Genomic DNA, 23062 nt, shown 5'->3' with positions numbered 1-23062 from the left:
GCACCAAGAATCACTCTGTTAAATGCCTAACTCAACCCTTCAAACTAAGTGGGGTGGTGAATTGAGAGCAAAATTGAGAACGATACTAATAATTAATAGTTGCTAAGTTTTAAGCACAGACTCTGCATGAGGAACTATGTCAGGTGTTCTGCAAACATATTCTATTTAGTCCTCACAGTAATTTATGAAGCAGACTCTCATAATATCTCCATCTCATAGATGAAGAAACTAAGGCACAGAGAGGAAGTGAGTGTGACACAGGCTTGGGTGCTATGCTCAGAACTTTTGACCTGGAATGTTTTATGCAATGAAGTATGTGTGTTTTGGAAAGATTATTCAGGTGACTGTGCATAAGGTGGACTGAAGGTAAAAAACACCAAATGAGAGACCATCGTTCACCTTCCCCAGGACATTTCAGCTCTGCAGAACAATAAACGTGTTGAGGACTCAATGAGTTTGTGTCTTTCTACGTAATGTTCATCTTTTGGCAGCTCCATTCTTCCCTTTGCTCCCATAGCAAATTCCTACTCCACTCTCAAAGAGCTCTTTTATGGGACAGTTACTTATGAAAAATTAGCTAACATGTCACTGGCCTGTGTGAAAGACAGCATAGTGTGAAAGCAAGAGCAAGGGCTTGGAAGTCAGACTGATCTTCTCAGCCTCCAATAAACTGTGGCCGCGGAAGAGTCCTTAACCTTTCTGAGATTATCTCAAATCTATAATGCAAACAATATCACATAACAGGCAATGTGAGTGGAAGTTTAGATAATACTACAGTACTTCACAAGCCTCTAAATAGTATCTATTTAACTAGTTTGTCAAAACCTCTCCCAATCCCCCACCTCTCCGTGGAAACTGAATTGTACTGCTCTCCATTTTTTTCTTAGCAGTCCAATTCCTCCTTCTACACAAATATTGCCACATATTAGATTGAAATGATGTTAGCTCCTGAGCGAAGGTATGCAGTTTTCTCCTGCCTCAACTAGATTTTTCCTTCTTGCTCATTATGGTTAGCAGAATAATACAACCCTCTTGCCAAGATTTCCATGCTGTACTGCTCAGAACCTGTGAAAATGTTACCTTATATGGCAAAAAAGTCTTTGAAGATGTGGTAATCTTAAAATAGTAACATTATCCTGGATTACCCACGTGGGCCCAACATAATTATCAAGGTCCTTTTAAGAGGCAGGCAGGCTATAAGACATAGAAGGCTCAGGGGTGACAACGGAAGTAGAGGTTGGAGTGATACAGCTTAAACGTAGAGGAAGGGGCCATGAGCTGAGGACTGTAGGTGGCCTCTAGAAACTGAGACAGACAAGGAAATGGATTCTCTCCTAGAGCCTTCAGAAAAAAATGGAGCTCTGAGGACACTTCGAGCTTAGCGCATAAGACCCAGTTTGGACTTGTGACTTCCAGAACTGTAAGATAATAAATTCGTGTTATTTAAGTCATTGAGCTTGTGGTAATTTATTACAGAAGCAATGCATAACACAACCATCTTGCAATGTCTTCCTTTCTCCTCAAAGTATAGTAGTGTTTTCCTAAAGCATGAATGAAAATATAACCTGTACCTCTCCTGGTTTCCACAGCTGTTTCACATGTAACCTCAGTATCTCCAATGTGAAGGGATTCGTGGATCAGTGGTAACTGAAAATAAGGTTTTACTGAACCTGAGAATACTGAGGGGGGAAAAAAAATCTATTCAAGACATTTGTGTGCTTAGAGCAACACTCATGGTATTTCAATGGAATGTAATAAAAACCAATTTTATAGTTTGCCTTATGTAGGATTCATCATAGGCAGTAATGTGGGTACAAGAACTTAACATTCATTTTTGCGAAAAGTCAACACTATCAAAGAACCAAGAAAGAGTAAACTATTGTAATGTTCTTCTCTGGAAAATATCAATATTCCATTAAGTAGTAGAGATCCTGGTTTTATTTTTATTAATTTTCTAATACTGAGATATAGTACAAATCTTAAGGAGATAAAAGCAAAGTCTGTTTCATTTATTTATTTTTTAAAAAGTAGTCCAGTAAAGCTTAAGTGCTGTTAGTATTTATTGACAAAGCTAATTATAACATTAATATATGAATAAGTAGCTATTAAGTAATACAATCATGTAAATATGCAAATACTTCTCAGCCAACATATAACATCAAGCAAAACCAGTCTTTTTTAAATCAAATCTTCCTTCAAAATATATTCTTGCTTAAAATTCTGGAGATTTTTTTTTCTTATTGGAAATTGTGATGTGTCAATACTATGTCTTTGCTCTATTCAGAAATGTTTAGAATATACCGTAACTTGATTTGTTTTTATTTAGAAATTGAAGGATAATAAAAACATCAGATTTTCCCACAGTTTAATTGAAAATGAAAACCAAAAACAAAAACAAAACACTTTATAGAGCGAATGTGCAGATTTAGGCAGTTAGCAGCTTACTCTCCATGAATTTCTTCATTGTTTTCTTATACCTGGGGGTTTGTGGGTCCAGGCAAATTTTCCTCCCATTCTTCAGCGTGGCTCTGCCAGGGGAAGAAGAGGCGCGCCTTTTAAGGGATGGACTTGAACAAGGGATTAGGCTGTGGGTGGAGGTGGGTGTAGAAGGGTGACAGGTAAGGGCAGCAGAAGCAGAGGGTGAAGTGCAAGTGTGAGGACTCACAGCAGTTGGGAGGTGGGGCAGTGGGGTCCGGCCCGGATCACCTCCAGGCTCATGATGTGCTTGGGGTGGACTCCGGAGGTGGTCTTCACACACATGCATTGCAGTTCCTCTTCTCCTTCTTCAGGGTCTTCTAGGGATTGGAGGTGGGAGGGACAGGAGGAGATGAGAGTGGGAAATGGCGTGGTAACTCCTAGGATGCTTAAACGTTCCTCAGGGACATTTCTCACTACGTGTGGCCTTCATTTCCTAGTCTACGAACCATATCTAACTCAGTAAAGAAGTATTGTTGCCAAGGTGGTGAAGCGCACGGGGCAGCGCTTGTCACAGTGCCTGCACACTTAACATGTACGCTCCGTAAAGCGTAGCGGGGTAGCGGGTTTCGCAGGCGGTTAAAGACTCTGCCCCAGCGCGGGGGTTCCCGGCCTCTCTCCCGGCCTCCCCAGGTCCCTCCCCTCTTTGCCTTTGTTCTCACCCTTGGTGTGGGCGACCACAGCTGGCAGCAGCAGCAGCCCCAGGAGCAGCAGCCCCGGGCCACGCCATGGGCGGGAGGTGCTGGAGCCCACTCCGAGACTCATGTCACAGAGATGCCGACAGGAGATGAGCGCACAAGGGCGGTCGAGGCTGAAGCTCTGCAGACCAGTGATTCTGAGCCTCTCAGGCCCGTTTTATCCCCACTGTCGGTGCAGTCCGGAAGCCTGGGGCAGAGAGTGACGAGCTGTGGTGCTGAAGCTGAGAGGAGGTAGGTTCTGGCCAGCCAAGATTAGGAAAAAATTAAATAAATATAAAAAGCCCGGGTCAGCTGTCTCAGCTGGAAGCTGGTAGTAGGACTCACACCCCAAACTGAATTCATATACATGCACACTTGTGGAGTTATAAATGATGATTAAACCTTATAAAATATATGTGTTCTTTGTTATGTGTAATAGTAGAGTTCTCTGTAGTCACCACGTTGCACTTTACACAGCAAGTACCTTTCCATCTGTTCCCTCCGCATCCCCCAGCTGCCTTAATAACTGCTCATTCTCTCTTACCTTTCTTGTTGATTACCTTTGAGTTCACTTTGGCAGCTGTGTGTGTTAAAGGTGTGTAGTTTGTAATTATTTTCTGCTACTAAAATGTCGAATTTGCTCTCTAGGCAATGACTCAGTTCTGAATGTCACTTGAATATGGAAAGCTTCCTCAGTCTCTTGAATGGGATCCGTAGGCTCTACCAACCATAATCCAATATACTGTAGGAGGCAAGGTCTATTACCCTCATTGATCCTCTTACTCTGAGAAAAAGTTGTAAGAGTAATATTTGAATGCTCTCTTTCTGTAAAACTTGGTGCTTGGATGTTTCTTCATCCTGCTCAGTATAGAAGAGAGGCCAAGAAGAATTTCCAGGCCACATCTCCCAGTGCCTGCTGAGACCTGGGCTAGGAACACGGTGAGATGGCCCGCACTGTTGAAAGGAGCTGTGATGCTCTCAAGAGGTCTCAGAGCATCTGAGATCTGTGTGGAAAAGACGTGGATGAGAATGTGGAGGGTATGCAACAGAATCCTGTGCAGGAAAGGGAGAGATCATTATGGACCATCTTTCTTTCCCTGAAAAAGAATGACTCTGGCTCTTGATCAGGGCAAAGTATGCCCTCATCTCAAAGCCAGAAGTTCCCTGTCACACTGATTAACAGTGGTGACGGCACCCAGAGCCCACTGCGAGGAACTAGCTGATCCGTTAATGCTCAGCAGGACCAGACTTCTGCAGAGATATGCAGTTTACTTCCTGGGCCTAGAATGTTCTTTCTCTTATTCTCCTGCCACCTGCCCTTTCAGCTGGCTACATTCTATTCATAATTCTGGCATCAATTTAAATATTACTTCCTCAGAAGTCCTTCCCTGACAGCTGAAAAGTTAATTATGTTCTTTGTTCTCACAGACCACACACACACACACACGTGCACACACACACACACACACACACACACACATCTGTGCATATAAAATATGTGTGTACCTGTGTGAGTTTTAAAGTATTTAAAATGATTTCTCTTCCTAAGTGAGAAGCTCTAGGAGGTGAGTTATCATAATGTTTACCACTATTCCAGCACACCAGTGGTCTATAGAGGCTCAATATAAAGTTAATACACTCCTAAAGATAGTAAGTGTTGAAAATGGTGATGATGAGGATTTGACTTGTTCATGAGTCTGTTTCTTAGTGCAATCGGAGCATACCTCTATATTAATAAGTGTCACACATGATTGTGATTGTTTGTCAACATGTTTGCTTCTCCCACCAGTGATCTCTTCAAGGGCAATTCTCTGTGACTTATATGTTCTTTAATATCCAACACCTCATACAATGGCTGGTATAGACTATGTTTATGAAATTGAAAGTTAAAATCTCAGATTGGATTAGTGGCAGAGGGAATGGATAGGAAGGGTAGTTTTGGAGATGAATGAGCAACATACTGAATTTATACAACCTTACGCCCAGATTTCAATATTTGCAGTGTAAAGAAATCCAGGGAGTAGTGACAATTAAATCATTCTTTCTATGCATCTAAATAGAATAATTCTACATATGCACAGAAAACTAAAAGACATCTGCATCTCGATAGGTATTAGTATAGTGCAAAAACTGTGTCACGTCTCAGGAGCTGGCCCTGTTGGACTTCAGTAGGAAACCACTGGAGAAATGAATGAGATGCAGAGCTATTTTGAATTATTGGAGACAAATTAATGGCTAGGACTGCAGTCCCCATTTACTACTTTATTATATGTATATTTATGTTTATTTTTGGTTAACTCTTACTTAATATACGCCTTTATTTTTTAGACAAAGCATTTTAAGGCATCGAACCTTTAATAGTAGGGAGATAATAAGAAGAGACCTTAATAAGGAAAGTTTGTAAACTAAATGTTTGCTATATGAATGCTCTCCAAATTCCATGCACAGGTTGAGGTGGGTGAACTTATCTCTTCTCCTGTAATTATCATAATATATACAGCATGTTATTTATGTATCAAGTCCCATTTTATGTGTCAATAACATTATGTGATACATAGTGTAATCTGGTCATAAGTGAAAGAAGAATCAAGGAAAGTGGTGTGATGTGGTGTGGTGGTGGTGTGGTGTGTGGTGTGGTGTGGTGTGGTGTGATTGTTGTGTAGTGTGGTGGTTAAGAGCACAGTTTCAAATTTTTGCTCTTGTCACCTATTGAGTTATCTAATCTTAGGGCAAATTTCTTAATCTCTCTGAACTTCAGTTTTCTTCTCTGTAATATTAGAGGTGCTAATCGTAATAATAACAAATAGTCACTAACATTTATATATATTATTTTGTGACATGCGTTATTTTCAGCACTTTGAATTTATTAACTCTTTTAATTTTCACACCAACTCTATGAGGTAAGCAATATTATTATCCCATTTTAGAGATGAAGAAACTGCAGTACAGAGAGATTATGCAAACTGCCCAAAGTTACAGAGTTACCAAGTGGTGGACTTGAGTAAACTAGTTATTCTCTCTCCAGAGGATGTGCTCTTAAGCACATTATAACTATCTTGTAAGAATTGTTTAATTCATGTATGCAAAACACTTAAAATACCTGACATATTAAAAGTTATTAATAAAATTTATCTATTATTATAGTATCTTAAAAATGATACAGATCAGCAACTAGTGACTTCTGTTGGCCTGTTGTGAATACCAAAGTGTGAAAAAGAATTAAAAGATAATTAAGGCTTTCCTTTCCAACAATTCTGTTAAAATTAATAATATATGACAAAAAGCCATAACGAATTTTGATTTTACATTAATACTCTTGTAAGAACAGTATGGGAATAAATTTAAGGGATTAAGAAATAAATGAAAGTTCTGTTGATTATAAAATAATAATTAATAGTCTGGTAAAGTAATTCTCTATTGTACTTATTTGCAGGGCTGATTCTAATACTAGAATTGTAACCATACAAATATTAAGTAAATGCAAATATGTACAAACATACCAGAGTAAAACATTTAGTGCCAAGTAGAACCTGTATTATTATTATTATTATTATCATTGTTATTATTATCATTAGAAATACTGGAGTTTTTTATAGAGTACATTAATGTTTTTATCAAGTAATTTTTGCTCTACTAGTATTAAATATATTCACTTTAAAGTAAATAACCACTGCTACAAGACTCATATTCTACAACTTTATTAATTTTAGGGTTTGAAGGCCAAAATAAACATTAGAAAAATCTTTTAGAGAATGCTTCAAAACAAGACATTTTAGGACTAAGACAGTGAAAGACTCTATTAAGTCCCTAAACATGTTAAGAAATGTTTATTGAGCAAGTGCTCCATGCTGGGCTATGTGATTCTTAATATCATTGACCATTATAGAATCTATTTACCATTATGGACATATCTAGTTTGACAGTAAAGTAAAGCAAGATAAGTTAACACAAATGTATTTGGAAATAAATTTTTAAATAAAGAAATGCAAAGCACAGTACTACATTTAGCATAGAGTTAGAGTGTAAACTATATATAACATTTTTAAATTAGACTTGCTACTTTCATCTTCTCTTTGTCATCTATTAACCAGCCTTCTCAGAATGAATGTGACTTTTTGAGATAGAATGAAAAACATACCCAAGTTTAATACAGTATGAATGAGTATCCTAGATAAATAAAAACTCCAGAAAGTCAAGGCTTCAAAGTCTTACTCTTCCTAGGAGATAAAAAAGTTTGGCAGAAAATGTACAGGTAAAGCAGCAGACTCATCACTTTCCATAATTTTCTGGATTATTTTCTTGATTTTGGGAGCATCTGGGTCCAAGCAGAGTTCCTTCCCATTCTTCAGGTTGGCTCTGCAAGAGAGAATAGAATTATCCATGCGTCTTGGCATGATTATTAGAGGGGATCCATGGGGCTGGAAAAATAGTGTTGGTGGGAATAAAGGCAGAGGGCTTCCCTAATGAGTTAATAATACAGTAGCAGGGACTTACATCACTTTGACTTTGGGGCAATGACGTCCTGGACTGATCACCTTCAAATTTTGGATGTTACTGGGATGAATGCCAGAGATGGTCTTTACACACGTGCAGAGAAGTTCAGTATACCACTTGTAGTCCACACTTTTAGCTAGGATAGAAACAGTCTTGATTAGTGGTCATGAATATCTTAAAGATCTTATCTATTGACTTGTTTCCTCAGTCCCCTTCTTTGTGAATTGTAGCTCTCTCACAAGGCCATTGTGAATATGGTCTGAAACCTTTATTAAAGTATCTCAGCCAAATGCCTGGCACACGTTAAGCACCCACTAGCATAGCTCCTCCAGTTAGGACTATTAATATAATGGCCTTCTCTAGCCCCAGGAGCACCACGACTGCCTTTTCCTCAGACACAGCTGCAGCAGAATCAGCCACAGCTACAGGGAAACAGGGACCGCATCTTTAGCTTTCCCTAAGTTTCTCTTACTTTTTCCGATGGTGGGGGGCACCATCATAGCCAGGAGTAGTGACAGCAGCAGCAGCAGCACCTGTAAGACATGAAGTGAGCTTGCACGGGAGGAGGTAACATCGGACCTGAGGCTTATGGTGGCAAGAACTGAGGTGGAGTTGTTCCCAGAGCCAGGAGACCTTGGAGTGAGGGTGAATTACTGCCAAGATTCTCCAGTTAAGTGACTTTTCATGCTTTCTTGAAGTCTTTTATATGCACCCCCCTCAAGGCCAGTAAGGAGAAAAAAGGTTGGAGGGGTGGGGGATGAGGGTTTGTGGTTACCTATGTAGAAGGGTGGTCAAGTTGTACACAGCCCAGATAATCACCAGGCAAGTTAAAGTTCTTGCTAGATTTTATTTTATATATTACTTCACATTCCCACTCTCTCTTTCTCAACACCTATCTGCCTTACACATATTTAACACTCCATTTTTAAGAGCTAGGCTGAAATATGGCTTTTTTTTTTTTTGTATAATGATATAAAATGCCATGCCTTTCTTATAATGCTATTTATGGGCCTAATAGATACTAATAGATACTCATAGAATAAATATGTGACTCTTCGAAAAAAGAGTTCTCTACTCTTTCAAGTTACCCAGGGAAGCAAACTTTCCTATCCCAGTTGTTGACAAATGTTGGGATGCATTTGGAGTATGTGGATAAAATATTAGCCCATTACCATCAAAGCCTCATTTGGGCTTTGTTCTGTCTTCCAAATGTATTATCTTCTGTAATTTTATCCAGAAACTAGAAGCCAACTCATCCTCCTTTGTATTATAAAATAAACCACTTGTTTCTACCATCTAAAAATACCCTGAAAAGCAAGACCCAATATTTTTTTATTTTTAATCTAACAGAAAAATATATGATATAATTTACTGTCAAAGATTCGTACACTGTAAATGTATGTGGAATAAAAGACACAAGTTCCTCTTCATTATTACTCCACATTCTTGTTCTCTAGTAGTAACCATCAGTAACAATTTGGCAGTAGTTTCTATTCCATCTGCATTTATATGCACATATATACATATACATAGAGACACACACATAATACAGGGAGTTCCACATATATATGCGTAGAGATAGACATAGATCTTTTTTATATAAATTGGATCACTATACAGCTTTTGCCCTTCAAAAATGTCTTCAACATCCTTTCATGTTACCTCAGGGTAGTTTTACCCCATTCTTTTTAATAGCCGTATGACATTCTGTGGCATGAGCAATTGTAGTCTAACCTTTAGCATTTTACAAATTGTAATAAGATCTTTATTTCGTAATTCTCAGACCCTAATTAAGGGTCTTGATCTCAAACTCCACTTGACATAGACAAAGCCATGCAGTGATACAGAGATGGAACTACACGTGCTGGCTTGTATGTGTTATTATCTGGGTCACTGTCCCATCTATAAGACTTGCTTCCTCAACTGGACTGTACACTTTTGAAGGCAGAGGCATGTCTGAGGATTTTTTAATGCCTCGTGTATCCTGTACATAGGATAATGCAATATTCAGTGGGTCCTAAACGGTGCTAGTGAATAAATCAATAAATATGAATTACATGAGGGAAAGTTTCTCTTTCCTTTCTAATCAGCCACAATTCTCAAACAAAATTGCACGTGGCTAAAAGTACCTATGGTATAAAAAGGTTATTTGGAAGGCTGAGCATAAAGGATGAGGTCCTGACTACATGTTGTCTTCTACCTACAACTATATGCAAATCATATGCAATATTTAAATTTCCCATTTTCCTGTTTTTTGCTTATTTTTTATACCTTTAAAATTCTAGAAGAAACTCTCAAACTATTAAGTGTATAAAATTACTTTTTATTAAAAAATGATTACAGTAAATTTTTCCAAACTTTTTCTTTTAACTTTTAAGTCAATTTTTCCTGTTGTTTATCAGTTACCGAGTATATCTACTCAAGTTCTCAGTTCCTGTTTTACAATGTATTCTTTATTTTCTCCATTCTATTTATTTTCTTTTTATAGCTTACAGTTTAGGTGCAGAATATACTAAATTTCAATGAGTTTCCACCTCTCCCAAACTGAAAATTTATAGTCTAAGAAACAAGCTTGAGGAAAAGCTTAAGTTGAAAATTAGTATCCTTCTAAGAGTTGAGATCTGGAGTGAATTTCGGAGAATCTCAAAATGAAACAGAATAAGGAGAGAAAACTCTTTTCCAGTTCTTCCCCAGTGATGACTTTATAGCCTTTTCCCATCATTGTATTTGAAATATTGTAAATTTGCAAATCAGATTTTTTTATTCAAATATAAGCTCAAAACCATTTCCAGAGCAAGATATAAAGGTTTTTAGCATTACTCCTAGGATATTTCTTTTTCTGTTTATCATAACTCCCAACACATATGGTTTATAATATTTATTGGCTTCACTGGACATAAACACAATCCAACTTTGGTTCCTGATTCATTTAGTAAGATTACTCAAAATTCCTAATCCTTTTGGGGAAACTGTATGGAAAGTCTTCTGAACTAGTGACACTATTTGAGCTAGTCAGTACTGGGAAAAAGGTAAGCATGTAGCACAGGATCATCAGGTTAGTTGGTACCAGGAAAGAAGCAGGCATGTAGCTCAGGATGTCTTAGTCAACAAATGTATTTTGTCACAAAAGATACATTGTCAGCAAGGTTTATGAGACAGTATTAAGAAATTTCTTGAGTCACTAAAATTTTATAAGCCTATTAGTCAGCATTTGAGGTAGATAGTTTTTGTGTTTTCATTTATTTAGTAAATTTTGATTAAGTATTTCCTATGTTCCAGGCATTACAAAATTTTCTTTGTTATGTGACTTAGTTATTTAATTACTTCTTTTTAAAAAGAGAAAGCTCAAATATTTGCACAGAGCAATGAGATATAAGTACTAATTTACTGCTATTACTGCTGTTACTATTGCTACTAATACTGCTAAATGCTATTACTCGCATTTACATAATTTTCTTTGATTTCTATAAAGAGAAGTACAGTATAAACACCAATAAACTGACTGAACAGAAATTAGTAACAAATTTTAAAATCAATTATTAAATAAAAAAATAGTTTTTACAAAATTATAACTTAAGTGAACGCTAGAAAATTAGTGTCAGAGCTTCTTGGGTTTAAAAATAACTTGACAGCCTTTTAATGAATATTACATTGTCTCCCTGGTGGTTTTCTTTTCTTTCTTTCTGTTTTTTTTTTTTTTTTTTTAGTGGCAAGTTACTTTATCTCTTTTCCCTTTAAGTCATCGTATAAATAGCAGAGTCATTCAGGAAAGTAGTAAGTTTTCTAAAACTTAAAACAGAACTTATCTGTTAGCTGTTTTAAAAAGAAAATATCTAGAGACATTGGAAGACCATTTCCCATTAAAAGTAAGACATATATTGTCTGCTAGACATAGAATATTTTGAACTCCCAAGTGTGAAGGAAATAAGCTATCGTTTGAGAATTAGTCATAAAAGTAACTGATAAAGAAGATCCCAGGGCGGGGAAAAAATGTGAGTCAGTTTGTTAAAGCTCTTTAATCAATAGATTGAAATATAAACCAACAAAAAGTTCCTTATAAGTGTTGAAATCAAGTGGTCTTCTGTATAACTCTGAATTGACAAGAATGATCCAGGCCTTAATTACTGTATGTTGTACTGAGGTGAAGCATGGGGTGGAGGTGTTGGGAGAGTGGGGAAGGTAAAGGAGTTGGGGAGGAAATATCTTCCTGGGTGCTATTAAATAGGATCACTGCACTATTTTGCAGGCTTGAGAATTTTTTTATTTCATTTTATGTTAATATCATTTGTTGAACATCAAATGCATAAGGATCCCCTTTTGGCTTTTTTTTTTTGCTTTGTAACAAGCCAACACCAAACTTAGTGGCTTACAACAGTTTATTATTTGTGATATCCCACATGCTAATGAGAAGTTCTTCTGCTATTATCCTGCCTGAGCTCATGTAGAGGGTATAGTCAAAAGGCCACTGGAATGGCTGAAGAATCCCAAATGACCTCATTCACATGGGAGGTGGTTGATGCTTGTTGCTGGCTAAATTTTTGCTGGGATACTTTGGTTCCTCTGCTTCTTTCCCTTTTTCAAGTAGTATCATTTTATTTCTCAGAAATAAATGAAGAATGAATGGAAGGAAGAGAGGAGGAAAGGAGGGAGGAGGAGAGGGGAGAGTAGGGAAGAAGAAGGAAGAAAGGAAAAAAAAGAAGAAAAAGGAGCCTTCCATTCTTCTCCCTTCCCCTCACTTCACCCCCTCTCTTCCTGCCTGTCCTCTTCCCTTTGTTCCTCTTTTACCTCCTCCCCGTTTCGTCTCTTCCTCTTTCCTCCTCTCCCCTGTTCCTGAAACCATGATACGTCATCTAGATGCCCTTTCAGCACCATGACTTTCTTCAGCTGCTGGAAGTGATGGCCATAGATAGCTCATAACTGAGGCATAGCTCATGGCCTAAGGAAACTGTCTTACCTAAAGCTATGTCACTGTCCAGGAGTCAATGGGAGGATACAGAGATCTGCCTCCCTTAACATAGTTCAGAATAACTGAAAAGCCATCCCAGCTCCAGAGCTACTCCTAAGAGCATCTAAATCTTTTGTCCTAACACTAACTCTTCCTCTGCCTAATGCTACTTCCTTACTTCCTGAAAGATGTTACATTTTAGGTCACTCTTCAATAAACCGCTTAAACACAAACTCAGAGTTTAATTCTAGGGACCCCCACCTAAGACACTCCCTCTCTTTCTCCCTCTTTTAAAAACTCTAGTCCCTTTTCATCCAGTTTTCCAGAAAAGTTTGTCAGAAAAAAACTGAGTATATTTGCTATCAAAAGACTTTAACTTAGGCTAAAAGCTTCTCATCTTTGTAGTCTCTATATCATAAGTATTCTTCACAGGGTCCAGTATGTAACAGTATTATCAATAAATGATATCAAATATATTGGTATTGCGATGGATAAATATTTATAAAAAGGAACTACATCATACATTTTGATACTATTACCACATAATTGACAAAAAATATAAAGAAAATATGAATATATTGTTTCCAAAAATTTTCTGAAAAAGACAGGTGAAAAAAAATTCTTATAAGCACTAAAAATGAATCATTCATGCAAAGGTAGAAAAAATATGGATAAATCTGAAAAAAACTATACTTAAATTATTGAGCTCTCAGTCTTCTCATTTATAAAGGCAAGTTTGAATTAGGAGCCTTGATGAAAAAGCAAATATTTATCAAACATCTACTTTGTTCTAGGATAACTCTAAGTACCCGAGACATATTATTGTACTGATTTTACAGATGAAAAAACCGAGGGATGGAGATGTTAAATAAATTGCCAAGGTCTCATAGATAAAAATACCCAAAACCAGATTTGAAACACAATTGCTTTGACTTTGTATTGCATCACAAACTATAAAAAAGCATCACTGGCCTCTCTTGCTGGAAATGAATCAACTATTTTTCTTTTTGTCCAGTCCTAGAGGTGGGTCAGAAACAATCATTCCATGCTTGTGTGGCAGTGGAAACACATCCATTAAGAAAGTGGATTTTTCAGCGATGAGGATAATTCTGCAATTTCTCAATATTTAAGAAACAAGACTACACTTTAAGAAACAAACATTTACACCTAAACTCTAGGTCTTTCTATGTTATTACTATGTAATATTAATTTTGCTGACTAAAAGCCTATGACTGTCAGCCAACATCAGAATCATGTGCACTTTCCTCATCTTCCAGGACTTAGTTAGGGAGGTAAATCAAAATCCCCAAGTGCTCCTTTGTCTAGTAAATTTCTCAATTTGTAATGTCCAGGAAAGATTTTTGAAGTTATGTACAATATGAGTTACCAACAGCAATTATTTTCCTAGTGCAAGAATTAAAACTATGATAGAAAAACAAGGCCACTAGTCATATTTTATCATAGATCTCGTCATACCTTCAGGAATTGAAGGATTATGTGAATATGTCACACCCAGAGGCAAACAGGAAAGTCTAGTAAAATGAAAGGTATTAATTACACTTTGAAAATTGTCTGGATGGGACAGTAACATAGAGTAGATTTTAGCTGACACTTCATTCATTTCTCAAGGATTTCATATATGAGAAAGTTTTAAGTGGACAGAAGAGTGGAAATAGTATTTAGGAGTTTGTGTGAGGAAAATATAAGACATACCCCTAGATGACATACATTAAGTTAATTTTGCCCAGATATGTTAGTCTTTGAGTTTGCTAGTGGTGGGGTCAAGGATTGGTAAATACTAGCTGTCATTGAGGATTTTGTATAGATCATGCTTTGATAATACTCTGTAATCTATTTTCTTTATAGAATGGCCAATTATAGCATGAGCATGACATATAAAATTGCAAGGATAATACAAATAGGTCTTATTCTAAGGTTTATGACAAACTAAACTTTATAAATATTGCTTTAGAGAAAAATAAAATTCTCAAATAATAATAAAAAATAAACCAATAATGTTTATTTTTTCACAAAATATATTTCATATAAAACATCTAAGAAAAAGAAAATTACTATTTGAAGGAGCAAAAAGAGACCTCAGAAGTTGATATATATATTTTAAATTTGATGTATTTTATGCTTTTCTATACTGCTGATAAAATTGTCAGCAAACCCATCTCTTTCAATCTATTCTTGGTTTTTCCCTATTTTTGTATCTTACTCTCTTTATCTCTCTCTCTCCACCTCTCTGTTATATAGATATACTAATATATAATAGAAAATATATTAACCTAATTGGTATTCATATGTAAGGAAAGAGATGAAAAGATGTAGAATAGCATATACTAGTATATACAATACATGCCAATATGAGCATATATAATATAGTAATCCAATTGGAGTGTGTGCGTATGTAGATTAATTGGATTAGTCTCCTTTCATTTTCTTGCTTTTCCTAAGAATAAACTATTTACATGAAATTACTATTCTAATACTAGAGAGACAGTGGGACTTGTTTAACCTAAATCGTTCATCTGTTTAAGCACTCGCTATGTGCTAGGCACTGTCCTAAGAACTGAGATGAACATGATGAACATTATCCTTGTTCTGATGAAGCTTTCAGTGCGATTGGAACAGACACTAAGTATATGACCACATGTCGTAGTCTCTATAGACTCTATAGTCATGTCAATGACAAAATGTTATCAAGGAAAAAAAACTAAGTTCTATGAAAGAATATAAAAGGGGTGGGAGAAAGGGTCACAGAGGCCCTAAGAGACAGGTAAACCGACCCAAAGGAAGGATGGGAGTTAGCCATGTGAAAATTAGGGGTAGGTGTTACAGGTTGAGGGGACTGCATATACCAAAGCTCTTCTTGGATTACTCATAGACAAGGAGAAAAGAGGGTAAAGGAATTACAACTTATTTGACACCTACCATGAGGCAAGTTATTGATTATAAGACACTATCTGACACCCTGAGGTTCAAGATAACTTAATTTCTTAAGTTAATCTATGTCATTAATGGGGGGGGGGTGGTGCAGAGGGAGAGGAAATATGATTGATGCTCTGGGAGAGCTCTTAGCAGAGTAAGGTAAGGAAACCTCTAAACAAATGAAAGCAATGCCATATTTGCCATTCAAATAAATTCAAGTATCTAGAAGATGCTATGGGAACATCCAAATGGAAAACATGAATTCTGCTGGGAGTGTCAAGGAAACTTTGTAAAGGAAGTAATGTTTGAGCTGAGTTCAGAAAGATGAATAAGCTTCCTCCTAGAGGTAGAAGAGGAAAGCCCCTTCCAAGTAGAAACCCTAGCAAATGCAAAAGCAGGGACCCAGGAAGGAACTAAACACTTGACTGCAAAGATGGAGTAGAAAAGCGAAGTCGAAGGAAGAAAGAGTCAAATGAGACTGAACCTAATTTTTGGTGCTCTCCCACTTTTATTTCAGATCTAGGAAATAGGGAGCCAGTTAAGGATTTAAGGTGAGAAAGTCTTACTTATTTGTGTTTTCTAAAGAACCCAGAGGCTCTTGGTGCTATGAAGGAGCAACTGGAAGGAGCCTGAGCTTGGAAAAAAGCTGAACTAATGCAATGTCATTGGGAAATGAGAGTCCTCTCTACTAGCCAGAAAAAAGCACAGCTAATTTTCAAAATGAGGTAGGATGAAAGAAAAATATAATTTTGTATCAGTGTAAGAAGGAAAAAACAACATGACTAAATTTTATAAATATTTTATTTTTTCCAAAGAATAAAAGAAGTGCTATAAACCAATGAGACACACAATTAAAACATGAAATTATAACAAAATAAATGTGATGCATACATAATTCTTTATAACAAAATGGTCAGAACCTTAAAAAGATCCAGTATAAGCATCTACATATCTTAGCATTGCTGTTTACTTTTTTGTAAACTAAATGATGTGTTTATATTCAAATAACTCAAATATATTTTCAAAATTTTGAGTACAAATCATTGTTAGGTTGCTTTATTCTTTAAAAAAAAAAGCTAAAGGAATGCATTTCTATAAAAACTAGCCATAAGGAATTTACTTATTTTTTAGCTGCTTCATCTAGCGAAAACATATATTTAGTGATTAAAATTACAGTACTCCTAATAAAATAGTTAATAAATACAATATAAAATCAAAGTTTAATGCGTAAGTCATGACATTATGCCATACTAAGAAGACATCAAATGTCTAAAGTTATAGGAAAAGAATATATTGCTCCTTATAGAACTTAAACATTTAGAAATTCTAAATAAGGAAATATATTCTATACAGGTAAATGTATGATGCACCCAGCTTTCTAACGCAATATAACTTAAATACAATCCCAGGGTAAAGAGTAAGGAAATTCTCCAATGTATTCCCCAAGAAACAATACTAAAATAATTCTGATTTCATGAGAAAAGTAAGGGTAACAGTTTAACTTCTTAGATAACATTCTAACGAAATAACATTCATATATTAAATGCACAGCTTTTTCAGTAACACTCTAGGGAATATATCTTAGAAATACACTAGCTACCTTGAAAAATTAACAACCAGTGATTCTTGGCTCACTAGTCAATTGTCAAAGATTTTAATAGCATAGCAGATAAAATAACAGCAATTAAATAGCAGGAAATACTATGTAAAATTCTTCATAAGCTGACCAGAAAGCTTCAGGGACCAACATAGTCCCTCCTCCTATCCTTCTCTCAAAGCGGGGAATTCATGAAGAAACCTAACTCACTGGAGAAAATCAGCCCTTCCTTTTTATCTTCTTTGGGTCCAGAGATCTCTGGGAAACTGTTCTGCTGAAGAAGTGAGCAGTTTTTCCAACGCATGGCCCTTTCTCTTAATTTTTCTTGTTTCCTCTGTTGAGAAAAGAATTATATCAGATATCCAAATTTCTGCCTACGCCAATCTGTTTTCAAAACATGAATCTTAGGATCAATAAAAAGCAAAGGGTTGACTCAAGGACTATATACTAACAAAAAATGCATCTTAGTCATGAGTTCCGTGTAACCTCTTAGGCAATTACGTGTAAGATTGGTGACAAGAGTTTTCCCAGGACGTTCCAGAACAACTTTCTCCTTTCCTCCTGAACACCCTTTTTATTTTAAGAATGGGCTGGGGATGTAGTAGCCAAATCCGATGCAGAGAATAAGGACCTTCAGAAGGCTACACTCCGAGAGATTATAAAACCACGATCAAAGTGATGGGTACCTGTCCAAAAGTTTCTGGATGATTTTCTTAATCAAAGGAACTTCTGGGTCCAGACAGACGTCCTTCCCGTTCTTCAAGGTGGCTCTGCAGAAAGAAAAAAAAAGGATGAGCCCATGAGCGGCAGGGGCTGAAGACCCAGGCTGGGGGGACTTCCCTCTCGCCAATGTCACAGTATACCACAGCGCACGAGGACTTACATTAGTTCCGCTTTGGGACACTGCGGACCTGCAGGGATCACCTGCAGATTACTGATCATTTTGGGATTGATCGTGGGTTTTATGGTTAAACACACGCAACGCAGCTCTCTCACCACGACCGCAGAAGGACCAGCTGTGACAGAAAGAGAGACACCGTTATAGGGCACGTCGCTGGGGGAACTGTTTTCCAGTGAGCCTGGCCCGGGACACTTCCCCGAGCCCGGGACGCGGCGGTCGCTGCAGAGGCTGGGGCGTGCTGCTCTGCCCCGTGCGTCCCGCGGGCTGTGAGCTCTCACCGCTGGCGAGCGGCCCCGGCGGCGTCAGTAGCAGCAGTGCGAGCAGCGCGCACAGCGAGCGGGCAGCGCGACTGGGCAGGAGACTCATAGCGGCGAAGAGGGCGCTGGTTCAGGAAGAAAGAAGAGGCGTGGGGATTTGAAGCTCTGCAGCACTGTGCTTTCCCCAAGCCCTCCTCAGCTTTTATACCTATACTTGCCCCTTCTCTCAGGCAGGAAATTCAAGCTTTGGGATGCTTGGGAAATTCCTTGAACTGGGGGTGGGGGTGTGGAGGATGGGAAGGCGGTGGAAGTTGGGGAGGAGGTTGGCTAGGAGGAGCTTTCCTACACCAGATTTGCAGAAGACGCGATATCTAGCTGCTGCTCCTGCTGGAGGTGAGGGGCAATCCTACAGAGATTTCATCTTCTGGGCTAACCAGGGCTAAGGAAGGCCAGCTTCTCCTGGGGGACAGAGCCTTCTGGGAGGTGCTCCTCATCTCCATGTAAAGAGGAAGACTGGAACCAAAGTAGAGGGAGATTTGACTTCAGATAAACTTATGAACATCCTTAACCTTAAATTTTATTCTTATTCTTATTATTCAGGAAATGTAAGCCGTGATTGGAACTGCACTAAACTGAAAGCCCTACGTCTCTTCCTTGCAGACAGGTCATTCTAGGTTCCTCAAATTTGGTTATTATTCTTTGGACTTCAGCCAGCTTTTGAAGCCAAGATGATATGATGAAAATGTCTGTACTCCCATTTGAAGTCAGTGGCAAGAACAGGCTCCCAAATCAAGTGTGCTTACTGGAAATCCTAACTTGTAGTTTAGCAAGCATATGCGTGTCAAGGTGGTTTAATAAACATCTTCAAAAATCACCCAGCAAATCTCCCTGGAAGACAATACCTTGCTTTCCACAGTTCAGTACACTATTGACTTGGAAAAGGTATGTACGATCTTAGTTAAGGGCAGGATGAGCGCAGATTAAAGCAATGCGAGAGCCCCAGCCTGCTTTAGGTAGGGCTCCTCAAGCGGACATGTCATTAACCCAATTTGGAGAAGCTGTAGGAGGTTTATGGGTCCGAGGGGCTCATCCGGAAGTTTTGTCTAGAAATTTGAATCAATTCAGCAGCAAGACAGCACCACTCTGGCTTCATTCAAACAATTTCATGGGAAGGAAGGATGGCTCACACAAACTTCTGGAACTATCCAATTTCATGATTAATGGTGTGACCAAGTCCATTTCAGCAGGCCTGCTGTGGGCTGAAGTTAGTCCAAAGCTTCCCCCTCAATTTGAGGGATGGAATAGCTTCTAGCTTCTTCTCCCTCTCCCTTCTCTCTCCATGATCTGTGGAAGTAGTTAGAACATTGAGATTCTAGTGGTCAGGTCTTTCACATTCTTAAATTCATGGTGTGCCTATATTATATTGGAACGGTACATTGGCTTTCTTTTATGAAAGGCTAACTAGATACTCTTCTGGATTGTTCTCAAAACCTTTGTCCTAACAGTAGGTTAGCAAAGGCTGTATCAGTAAACATGATGGCAACTGGAAATCAGTCATGGAACGAAATTCATTTCCTTGTCCCCTGTGACTCTGGGGAATTTTACTAACTCCTCTACTCTTCTCCTTTGCCAGGACATCACCTCCATTGGTGAGCAAGGAGGAGATGTCATGGACCTTTAGAACATTTAGTCTGGAAGGAAACAAGAAATTTTCTAGTCAAGGAAAGCTGGGAGGTTTGGCCTCACCTTATGGGAAGCCAAATGGCAAGTTCTCTCTTCTGCACAGTTTCCTGATACCATCAGCATCATACCTGACTCAGCTCGTGTAATCCTTCATCCTTCTGGGGAGTGGTAATCTGGACAAACAACCTTCAGGCTTATTATATTGACTTTTTAGAGATTAGACTGTATCCAAAGACAAAAGATAAACCTCACTAATGTGCATAAGACAAAACTTCAAAAATGTGACTAAGAATCTTAGACAATTAAATTCAATTTAAGTATGGGAACAAACCACAGTATAAAATGGCTTTGTGAGAAAAAAAATTTAATGACATACGTGATTCAGTGTGTGCGTGTATGTGTGTGTGTGTGTGTGTGTGTGTGTGTGTATGTGTGTAGGTGAGTTCCAAATAAAGTATTTTAAATATAAGTGAAAATATGAATTTGGGCACTAAATGTTAAGATCAGAGAACGATCATGAAATGTGATTTCCAATTCCTCTTGTCTCCCTTGTAGATGTCCATGCTTCACCTCATTTGTACTCTAAATTAACTTACCATGCCTTATTTACAGAAAATAAATAAATAAAATATTTTTCCAGCTAGCAAGCAGATAAGAGAAAGTCCCCACTAGAAGTGGGCTGTTGGGTTTCCCAACCTGATCAGGAAGCAGTGTGTAACTTAAACTGGGTTCATTGAAATCATTCTGGCTCATGGCCCATGTCTGGCTCCTGTCTAGGTATCTGTGATATGGGCCTTGTGCAAAGACAAATAAGATTGTGGATGGTCCAAGACTCCCTGCAGTTGAGAATGACAGCACCAAGTACCATAGGAGGCAGAGCTCTTTAAAAGTAATTATTCTTTATCACCAATTTAAAGGGAAGCCAGTTGCCTTACCTGCACTGTGTCCAGATAGTAAAAAAGGTGTTATTTTTGTTTCAAGCTATGATAAAACAGTCAACAAATGACATGGATGTCTGGATAGGCGGAAAGGTTTACTCTTTGTCAAAAGCCATCAAATTTTAGTCATAATACTACAGAGGAATGTAACATAAATTAAAACATTCTTAATGGTTTGCAGCTTCCACGACACTTTCATGCTCATTTTCTTTTGATCCTCATACTGATTCTTTGAGGCAAGTAAGAAAAGTTCTCTTATCCTCAGCTAGGAAAAGTAAGGCCAGAGAAAGAGTTAAAAAGCAGAAAATCCAGGATTGGAAGTCAAGCACTAGAGAATCTGCCACAAGAAATTTTTAATGGTTTCCAGATTGCAAACCACTTTCTTCATAGTCACTGGCAAACATCCCATGGCTCTTCGCATCTGGTTAACCGCTTTACTTGTATTGCCCAACAACCATATTTTAAGCTATTGAAATCCTTAGTCTATCCACTCCTGGCCTTTGTGGTCACAATGATGTCAAATATCCAAAAGACTTCCAGGTCAACCAGCCTGAAATTGTCACCTGCTTTTTAAATTCCTCTCTTTAAGACCAGTGCAAAGTACCGTCCTCTCTGGAAAGGTTTATTCTGACAAAGCCAATTGAAATGTATTTCTTCTACCTTGGATTTTCAGACATGAATGTACTTGTAATAACTATCTCATGAAACAGAGTTTAATTATTATTTAATTTTGCTTTTGTTTCCCTCAAGTCAACTATAAACTGTTTAAAGTCAGTGGGGATGTCATATTTCTCGCGTAACCTCTTCAAAGTTTCAAGTTCAAACAGTCTATAAACATTTGATGACAGATAATGATAACTTTTCCTTCTGTAGTGTTCTTTAAATTACAAATGGATCTTAAAGCTTCCGAAATCAGACATCAGGCTTGTTCAGTGTGGCATGGCCATAGACCATGGACCGTGACTCCACTGGGGCTCAAACCCAGGACTTTCTGCGTATAAAGCAGACGAGCTAACCGCTACACTATGGAACACGTCCCAAATTCCTTTCTTTTAAATTGGCTTTCTCCTATATTGGAAATTGTTTTTTGGTTATTCTTAGGGCCAGTTCAAATAATATTTTCAGTCTTGAGAATCTGAACTATTGAAAAAAATGTTCAGAAACCAGCAGGACATTTGATATTAAAAGAGAGACTTATACGACTGAAGTATCAATCAAATTACATATTTTCTGAGACTTAGAGATTGGTGAAGATAAACGACAGGGAAAATTATGATTAAGTTATACTGTGTTGAATGCTAATAGTTCGAGAATATTATTCTAAATTGACACCTTCGATAAATCAGAGAAGCCTTTAATTATGTGTTAATATATGACCTTGGTCTTTTCAAATATTTTTCTAGGTTTCTACTTTCCTTTGTATCCACTGCTCTTCATATTACCTTTAAGATATGCTACATGATTATAGTAATTAAAGATGTAGACATATCATTATCAGGTTAAGCACATGAAGAATGTCAGTATAAGAGTTCATAAATCAGTAAGAGTTTAAGCAGGGGATTGACTTACTTGCTTGTATGCACACACACAAAAAAGGAAAAAGCCAGTTACTCTTGGGTTAATTTTGTAATATCGGTGCGGTCTGTCTCCTTCTACATTGGGCTTGGCAGGCCAATGAAGAAGCAGCATCATTCGGTAATAATTTTCCTTCAGAATTGCCCCAGCTTTACTGAACGTATTCTCTTCTTTTGTCCATTATCTAATTTTTTTTCTTCCCAACATAGAATAAATTTGTTTGAAAAAGAAGTAAATGGATTAACCTTGATTGAATCCAAACTGAGCTAGGCTCCGAGTAACCTAACCATAGGTGGGCTTTTCCTTGTCACCTCCTGAATAAATGAGGTAGATAGCTATCTCTTGTTCAACTGTGAAAGCTTGCAAAAGTTTTTGTTAATAAGAGATGATATGTAGAAAATAAAATGAAGATTAAAGTTTGAAATGTTTCTGAAGGCCTTAGCCTCCTCAGAAATAGGAAGTGTTCATTGCTTTCTTTGGAAATTTGGTCTGGGTTAAGAAAAAAAAGAAAGAAAGAAAGAAAGAAAGAAAGAAAGAAAGAAAGAAAGAAAGAAAGAAAGAAAGAGAAAGAAGAAAGAGAGAGAGA

General features: G+C 37.6%; 3 protein-coding genes across 4 annotated transcripts; all 3 read right to left on the bottom strand.

Moving 5' to 3' along the window:
- Window positions 1-1993: 1993 nt before the first annotated feature.
- Window positions 1994-3337, bottom strand: LOC120587960 (platelet factor 4-like). 2 transcript variants are annotated; one of them, XM_039844965.1, is made up of 3 exons: window positions 3138-3337; window positions 2666-2792; window positions 1994-2528 (listed from the first exon to the last, which is right to left on the bottom strand). In XM_039844965.1, exons 1-3 carry the CDS (start codon window positions 3238-3240, stop codon window positions 2426-2428), a joined length of 333 nt encoding a protein of 110 aa, XP_039700899.1. In that variant the 5' UTR covers window positions 3241-3337; the 3' UTR covers window positions 1994-2425. The 2 variants fall into 2 exon arrangements, with proteins under 2 accessions (XP_039700899.1, XP_039700898.1); XM_039844964.1 differs by having other exon boundaries at window positions 2666-2795; window positions 3138-3330.
- Window positions 3338-7253: 3916 nt separating this feature from the next.
- LOC120588178 (platelet basic protein-like) lies at window positions 7254-12518 on the bottom strand. The gene is made up of 4 exons (XM_039845392.1): window positions 12432-12518; window positions 8119-8179; window positions 7647-7782; window positions 7254-7508 (listed from the first exon to the last, which is right to left on the bottom strand). Exons 1-4 carry the CDS (start codon window positions 12516-12518, stop codon window positions 7370-7372), a joined length of 423 nt encoding a protein of 140 aa, XP_039701326.1. The 3' UTR covers window positions 7254-7369.
- A 3790-nt stretch (window positions 12519-16308) lies between these two features.
- On the bottom strand, window positions 16309-18476 carry LOC120588199 (C-X-C motif chemokine 6-like). Its single transcript, XM_039845444.1, has 4 exons — window positions 18302-18476; window positions 18006-18138; window positions 17809-17892; window positions 16309-17456 (listed from the first exon to the last, which is right to left on the bottom strand). The coding sequence occupies exons 1-4, from the start codon at window positions 18387-18389 to the stop codon at window positions 17438-17440; spliced, it is 324 nt and encodes a 107-aa protein (XP_039701378.1). The 5' UTR covers window positions 18390-18476; the 3' UTR covers window positions 16309-17437.
- Between the last annotated feature and the right edge of the window lie 4586 nt (window positions 18477-23062).

The sequence above is a fragment of the Pteropus medius genome, unplaced genomic scaffold (genome assembly GCF_902729225.1).
Source record: "Pteropus medius unplaced genomic scaffold, Ma_sr-lr_union100, whole genome shotgun sequence".
In the NCBI taxonomy this organism is placed as follows: Eukaryota; Metazoa; Chordata; class Mammalia; order Chiroptera; family Pteropodidae; genus Pteropus; species Pteropus medius.
The sequence above is the reverse complement of the archived record's forward strand: the minus strand, read 5'-3'. Positions and strand labels throughout refer to the sequence as shown.